This window comes from Limulus polyphemus, unplaced genomic scaffold (genome assembly GCF_000517525.1).
Source record: "Limulus polyphemus unplaced genomic scaffold, Limulus_polyphemus-2.1.2 Scaffold1954, whole genome shotgun sequence".
In the NCBI taxonomy this organism is placed as follows: Eukaryota; Metazoa; Arthropoda; class Merostomata; order Xiphosura; family Limulidae; genus Limulus; species Limulus polyphemus.
The window spans coordinates 61,471-69,933 of record NW_013667564.1 but is presented as its reverse complement, the minus strand read 5'-3'; the positions used below and the strand labels follow the sequence as shown (position 1 = coordinate 69,933).

At 32.2% G+C, this 8,463-nt stretch overlaps 1 protein-coding gene across 1 annotated transcript in view; it reads left to right on the top strand.

Annotated features, from left to right (window-relative positions):
- Window positions 1-8,463, top strand: part of LOC106465466 (cation-independent mannose-6-phosphate receptor-like) — a 54,014-nt gene that overhangs the window by 2,043 nt on the left and 43,508 nt on the right. The window contains exons 3-7 of the mRNA XM_022393370.1: window positions 2,323-2,491; window positions 4,252-4,435; window positions 5,490-5,572; window positions 7,744-7,908; window positions 8,051-8,197. Of these exons, the coding sequence (XP_022249078.1) occupies window positions 2,323-2,491; window positions 4,252-4,435; window positions 5,490-5,572; window positions 7,744-7,908; window positions 8,051-8,197 (748 nt within the window). The remainder of the gene's footprint in view (window positions 1-2,322; window positions 2,492-4,251; window positions 4,436-5,489; window positions 5,573-7,743; window positions 7,909-8,050; window positions 8,198-8,463) is intronic.

Sequence of the window (8,463 nt, the reverse complement as noted above, 5' to 3'; positions counted from 1 at the left end):
TTAACTGTTTAGAAAGTCGTAATCATTTTATTAATCTGTTAGCTGTGGAATTATCAACTAGTACGTGTATTATATTACAACTGAGTTATTACAATTAAGAGTTATTACTTATGTGCTGGCTCAGAAAGAATATATTAACGAGGGTTCGTATATGTTTTTATTATGATGAGTTGAATGAATTTTATCATAGATTTTAGTAACTTAAAGAGTAAATTAGAAAAAAATATAATTTAAATTTGAGAAGTAAAGAATGCTTAATGTCTTATTAAAGTATTTTGGAAAGAAGTCTTGAAAAATTTGTCAGTTGGTTGAAAAATGCAAAGTTGAGTTCAGTCACTATTTTCCCAATCGTCATCTGACTATTCATTTCCAAGCCTAACCTGCGATGATAAAAAAATAAAGGAACATTAAGCAATGTGTTAAGGTGAGGTTGTAGCATTTTTTATTGATTTAAAACAGTTGATTGGTATAGTAAACAAAATTTATATATTAGTTTAATTTTTGAACGAGTGTTGGTCTGCAAGATTTGAGAAGAAAAACTTGAATAAAAGGTCATAAAGAATAAGCTGACACATCTAAATGAACTTTCAGGGTGTCATTTCAGTGTAACATGGTCTTTACTGCGTGACAAAGAGCATCTGTCTTGAACATTACATAAAATAACTCTAGATGAATTTTTCTGTTTATCTTTTACCCAAGTGTTAGTTGAATTGACATCTGTTCCTTCAAAACTGACCGTGGCTTTCAACAATTTAATTTTCAAATATTATAGCTCATGACTACTACTAGATGTCAGCACTGTATCATTGTTGAGTGAATAATAGAAAATGTTTATCAAGAGGTTACGGAGGTCTATTTATCATGTTGAATGAGTTTCATCATGGATTAGTAACTAAATGAATAACACTAAGTTTTGTGAAAAGGGGTGGTGGGTTTGTGTACTACCCTTTCAGGTGGAACGTTTGAGTAACAATTTGGTGGATGCAGATTTCTCATATTTTGTTTCTGCAAGTTTTTAGATCTTGAGAAACCTTTTGATATGTATGAAACCTGAACAACTGAATGAATACATAATTACAAAATATTTATTAATTGCCAACCACCTGTATAAAATGTCATGCTAACATATTACCACATTTATCCCGGTTCCCCCCAAAAAAAGGAAAAACTGGCAAAGTTAGAGACCAAATGTTAGCATTGGATTTGAAGTAGTATAAAAACACGTAGAGAAAATTCAGTCTTTCGTCACCAATTTTGTACAAGTGGGGTAAACAAAAACAAAATGGCAGACGTTTACCTTTTGTCGAGAGTGTGTGCTGTTTTCAAAACTGTTTTTTATGTGCAGTACGATGATTATAAAAAATCATTTTAGCTTGTTCGACCATTCTTAAGAGATGTTTGTATAGATTATGATTTAATTTAAAAAAAACTGAGTTCTTATAGTATTATTTTTCAAAATAAAAAATAAAGGAATCTTCTATTCAAAAAATAAATCCAGAGTTTTCAGTTTTCAACAGAAACACATCTTCATACAGTACTTGGTGATGTACTAAAGTATCTAAACATTAGAAATTGAGGAGGGGTTGAAATATAGAGGTGAAAGGTCAAGAAAACCGAGCATATTGAGGCAAAATGATATAGTACTGTATGGTACAAGACCATGGTATGTAAACTGTGGGGCACATCCCCGTTGGGGGTGCATAGAGTCAGTAGAGGGCGTATGGAACTATGGTTATAGGAACGTACAATTTAAATATAAAAAAACTTTTAACAATTACTGTACAAGTATTACTACTGTCAAGTAATATAGTAATGACAAATAACATGGGAAAATGGGATTTACAATATATACACAAATAGGTTATATGGGGTGTGGAGGGGGACAACAACAAAATGTGTGTTTAGAAAGGGGGTGCCATAAAAAAAGTTTGTACACCACTGCTATAAGAGATGAATTTGGACTATTTACAGATTTCTTGTTTTGTTTTTCATGTATTTGGCATTGTTTTATTTTTGTTACACATTATTCCATAAAATGAGTTTCACCTGGGGATACCTGTAAGGTCACAGTAAATTGTTATTGTCATATAAATATTTATCTTCTACAAGTGTATTTGTTTTTGAATATGTTGCTTATGTGACAGAGTATGAAAAAAATCCATTGACTAATTACTGCTGTGGATATGTAAACGTAGAAAAATATACTTGTATTTGTGTTTCGTATGATACTTTAAGTGATGTATCAGAAGTGACGTGTGTTTTATTTATCACATTTATTTATTTCACATGTGTAAAACATATAAATAACCTTCTTCATGGTAGGGAAAGCCGCCTCGTCTGGTATCTGATACCAACTGTCACTACCAGGTGGAGTGGGAGACAGAATATGCTTGTCCTCTCAACGTGTTGCAGGGAAACAAATCAACATGTAAATTTAACCGAAATGATCATGATGTTGACATTGACCTAAGCCCGCTGATCAAACCTAATGGTAATTTAGTTTGCTATTAGTTGTTATTCTTCCTAAGTTTCATCATTTTCACAGTTTCTACGGGGTCGGTCATTTTGACCGAGTCATGTGACCCTTTGTATTTAAAGTCTTTATAAATTTAATACTTACAACTCTCAATGTATTGAATATATCTTCACAAAATTTGGCAGTCTTTCATTTAATATTACAAGTCTTTCACATACAAAAAGTCATATTTCTTAGTGAAGGAGTTTTAATAAAATAAAGATTTGTCCACGAATATACTGAGTATTTGTTTTGAATAGTCCGTGTGCAAAGTAATTTTTGTGTTAAAACTAAAAATACTTTTCCTCATCTCAAAAATCTTAAATTTCCTTTGTGTAATCCTAAAAACCTACTAAATACATTTCAAACGTTTTTTTTCTAGTAAAACTATATTTATCTTAAAACGGGATCGGTCAATTTGACCGACCTCGTAACCATAAAAAAATCTAAATAAACCTAAATGTACCTTTTTTTCTTTCTAGAATGACTTCAAATTGTAACATGAAACTACATTCGTTTATCCTAAGTAGCTCTAAGTTCATAACAGTATACATCTATATATATAATTAAATTTTATTTTTTATTGCCCTTTGAACCGTGTCTAACTATTATCCGTGCCATTATAAGTTGTAAATCACTTTGGGAACGTGCAGCTCATGTTACGCTATCAAATTACATTATCCACAAGCGGCTCGTATGCGTGCCTCGTGAACAATTTTATTTATATTATTATTATTTATTTTACCTAATCTAGCCTTAAATAACGTAAAAAGATCTGTATTTTTAAATTGTAGTTACTTTTATAATAATAAATATGAAAAACAAGAAATAAAATACGTACTCAATCTTCTTTTTATAGTAATGCACTTAACAATTTTTATTTAATTAAATAATGTACCAAAGAATATAGACTACTAACATGCAAAAATTAGACAAATTCACTTACCTCTCAAAACTTTTCTGGCTTTCTAACTATGCGACAAGAGCCGTTACAAATTTATCGAAGCTAGTCGTAAACTATTCCATGGGATCGAATCTCGTACTGAGTGAAATTGACGATATTCTGTTCAGAATACAACATTGTACAATACATCATATGATAGATGAAAACTTTGACTTTCTATTGGTTATAGGTAATGTATAATGAAATGTAAGAGAGAACTATCAACGAATTGTGAAAGAGAGGATGTGGCAGGAGGGGTCTGATTTTTTATTCGATACCTCTGTAACCAAACAAAATTGAAGGTTATCTAAATTATGGTTTGTTTGAGCAATAACGATTTTATAGAGAGTATTATTGAGGGGTGATGGATAAAATAGGGATGATGACATGCTAAGACAAAATGTGTCACGTGGGTCTCACTGGTGGAAATTCAAGATTTTTTAAAAATATTTCCTTGTAGAATTAAGAACTTAAAACTTGTATACTATTAAAATATGGATTATTAGCTCAGAGTTTATGCTATACTAATTGGTATAACAACCAAAAAGTAGGTTAATAAAATTTTGACGATAAGACACTAAAACCTTGTGTCATACTCAGTAAAGGGGTGATAGGGTTAACAGAAGGGTTGCCTAGTAAATTGTTGAACACCCCAGAGAAAGAGAGAGAGAATTATACTTTAGGGATTTCCGGTGTTAATCTGTAGTAGGTTGTTGTTTATTAATGTCTCTGGGTTTTTAATTTGTATTTCCTTCTGTATGTTTTGTCATATGTTCCGTTTAATTTTTTTTAGGAAATTATCACCTGGAGGCTGATGTAAATGGAACAAAATTGGATTTTTATTTGAATATTTGTGGTGGTCTGGGTAAGAACTTCAAATGTAATACCAGTAAGTGGCTCACGACCACTGCATGTGTAAAGTATCCCGAGACACAGACCTCTCAAATTATCGGAAGAAAACATCTTTCCAGCCTAATGTAAGTAGATGGTAGAAGTGAGAAATGTAATTTGAGGTTTTGTAAAATGGTTTTTATTTAATGTTTTATCATGGATTAATAACCAAAAGAATAATTTTAAAGTAATTAATGAGCGTGGCTATAACAAAATCAGAGATGAAATTACAAATAAATATCATTGTAATTAGAAAAAAATTAAGTTGTCAATGTCCTTTTTTCTTCCTTCCTTGCCAAGAATTAAACTATTTCTGTTGTGGCTACCTTTGCTGTTTCCCCTCATTTGATATTTGTAAGGCAAGCTGTACTGTGTTAAAAAAATGTTTTATATATTTTGAAACAATTAATGCAAAGTGTTCCTGATAAAACTGTAAGTTTAATTCTGTTCTAACATCTTTTCTCAACTATTTATTATGACTTATTATTTGCACAATTTTGCATTAAAGTCAAAAGAAAAACAATAAAATTAAGTTTTTACACAGTTTAAAATACATAAGCCTGATTTGTTAAGCCTTGAACCTCATATTTTAAGCTATTTATTATGACTTATTATTTGCACTATTTGGCATTATAGTCAAAAGAAAGACAATAAAATTAAGTTGTTGCACAGTTTAAAATACATAAGCCTAATTTATTAAGTCTTGAACTTCATCTTTTAAGCTTGAATTTCTTAAAAGCTAAAAATAGATATTTTCAAGGGAGGAAGACAAAATATTTAATTTTTATTTCATTAGAAAAGAAAAATAATACACTCGTGATGAAATTTTTGAATATTTCTTGTGTAAATATTTTTAGCTGATATCCTAAAGTCGTTAATTTTTTTTTAGACTAAGGGTGACTGGGCATATTGTGTTTTTCTTTATGATTTCATTATTAAATATATTTAGTACATTTGATTGTGAAAACAAAGAATATGTAATGATATATCATCCACACTATGTAAAAGACAAAAATGAAATGGGCCAAGAAGAAAGTTATCATATTAAAAATGTAATTATTGCAAAAACTTGAACCAGTAATTCAAAGAAAATAAATGACCCAAGTATTTTCTTACACGTGCCTATTCTGTCTTTTTTAGGTATGTTGATGGTGATTTGTCATTAATATACCATGGAAATCCTTTTGGTAGTATCATCAGGTTCCTTTGCAACCAAGAAGTTGGTGAGTACTAATGTTGAAATTACAGAGTTGAGATATGTTGACAAGTTTCATAGATAATGGGCCTGGCATGACCTGGTGGTTAGTGCTGGACTCGCAATTTGTGGGATCAAACCCTGTCACCAAAAGTATTTGCCTTTTCAGTCATGAGGGCATTATAATGTGACATTCAGTCTCAATATTCAATGTTAGAGAGTAGCCTAAGAGTTGGCGGTAAGTGGTGTCAACTAGCTGCCTTTCCTCTAGCCTATCACTTCAAAATTAGGCACGGCTAATGCAGATAGACATCAAATAGGTTAGCCCAAAATTCAACAAATAAATCCACAGTTCCAATCTTAGGATATTCATTCTTTATAAAGTAAAACTGTAAAGGAAGTTTAGAATGTTAGTTATTATTTGAACTATGAAATGTAGCAGAAAATTGGAAGTCAATAGCAAGAAATTTTATGTTAAATTTGCAGCATAACCTGTCACCAGTAAAAAGTGAAGTACGGTGTACTTATACCAGACCGTGTTTACACGAACATGGTGATTTCGGACTCGTTCCTTGGATATTTGACAAAAACAGTGCATGTTATAGTGCTGTACAAGAAATCGGGTGATTAGCCAGAAGTTGAAGATCACGTGGAACTCTTGAGAAAACGTGTCTTGAAAATACGGCCACAAAACAAAGATCGAAACTGTTACCACCTAAACTAGTTGAGCCAGGAGAGAAATGACTAACTCCACCAATGCCAGCCTTGCCAGGTTAAATAGAGAGTAGCAATGAGGCTAATATTGTGTGCATCATTGAGCTATTTTATTTGTTCCAGTAGACTTGTCTCGTGTGGCAGTGACTAAAATCCATGAATGTGATTTATAATAGTTTTACAGAAATCAGACACATGTTTGGTGTAAATAATATTTTTTTGGAATTCACAGACCATCAAAATCTTTATAAATAAAGACTGATGTATAAACTTTTCTGACTAGGAAAACAAATAATTAAATTACACAAAATCGATGACGAGGAACCCACTTTGAGACTAATAATGGCTGGAGACGGCTTGAGTGGGTAATGAAGAAAAACTTTAATATAAGTTTAACATAACAGCAAATTTGATTATGTTGCATTTCTAGGCTTTCTTTTAAAGTTTCTAAAATTTGTTTTTAATGGGTGTTTTACCTTGTTTTAAGAAATAGAACTATTTATTTGATGTTCCATACGTGCCATCTTTCTGTCATTTAGAGAATTATAAATGTATACAAATGAATAACTTGAATATCAAATAGGTGTCCCAAGGAATAAGTTTAATTCTAACTTTTATGGTGTATGACAGGTCCACTGAATTTATTAAAAAGTTTAATTATTCAGTACGTCAAATATTTGATGTTTAAATTGGATAAAATGAACTGATATTTTATACTTACAAAAAATAGGTTTATTCAGATTTTTCATATGTTCTTTTTATATTTTAAAATTGGGGTAATGAATTTTATTTTCACGCTAGTGCATTTGTGGTATACCACTTGCCCAGAAGGTTAGTAAATTTCCAGGTAATTTCTTGCCGTGTCTAACTACTCGCGTTATGAGGTAGTAGATCTTAACACTCGGCCACCGTGAAGAATACGCATTCTCTAATCTGGTGCTCGTAGCGTGATGCTAACAGCAGATAATGGGTTTTAAATACAGAAATACTCGTTTTGTCTCAAAAAAAAAAGAATTATTTTATCTTAAGAAATCTAAGTGAACTGAATATTTTGTATTACTAGCCCAGTTTTTGGGGCTTGGGGCACTCGACTCGCAATCTGCGTGTCAAATTGTCTCATTGAACATGCTCACCCTTTCATTTATGGAATTTTTATAATATGACAGTCAATTCCACTATCCATTGTTAAAAAAGTAGCCAAAAAACTGGCAGTGGGGGGGGGGTTACCTTTCATCTGGTCTATCGCTTCAAAATTAGGAACTTTTAGTACAGATATCTTTTGAATAACTTTACATGAAATTTGATAAACAGACAAATTTAGCTTTGAATACTAAGCTGGTGAGGATAAATAGACTATGTTAACTTTTAATTTGCTTTGTTAGGTAAGTCTAGCAAACAGGTGTGAAGATGTCACCTCTGTAATATGAAATTTACTGAAGAAATGTGTAGTTTATGAGCAATTATATTTTTGTACCTATTTTGTAGACGGCAATGGAGTCGGTAGTCCTGTATTTGTTGAGCTTCATGATAACGTGTTCGTGTTTGACTGGAAAACTAGATATGCCTGTGTGAAGCACGAGTCCATGAAACAGTGCGAGATAAACCAAGGAGCAGTCTACATCAATCTTGGAATACTCTTGAGGAACAAAAGTAATGATTGCAAGTTTATAAGAATAATTTGTTGGGATATCTCTGATTTTTTTAATATTCAAATTAACAAACTATTTTTTTCACGATTCTAATGGTTGCCTCATGCATCTGAGAATTTATTTTGTTTTTTCAAATCCATCAGATGAAAAACCTTGGCAGGTGTTCACTGGAGGAACGCGCGACAAAGGGGACACGGGAGTTTCTGAGTTGTACCTGAACATTTGTGACGGAGTTCCTCAGAATGGGAGTACCAAAACTTGCTCCGAAGGAACAGCCCTGTGCATGATTGGTAAGTTTGATGGAAATACGGAGTTCCTCAGAATGGGAGTACCAAAACTTGCTCCGAAGGAACAGCCCTGTGCATGATTGGTAAGTTTGATAATACGGAGTTCCTCAGAATGGGAGTACCAAAACTTGCTCTGAAGGAACAGCCCTGTGCATGATTGGTAAGTTTGATGGAAATACGGAGTTACTCAGAATGGGAGTACCAAAACTTGCTCTGAAGGAACAGCCCTGTGCATGATTGGTAAGTTTGATGGAAATACGGAGTTCCTT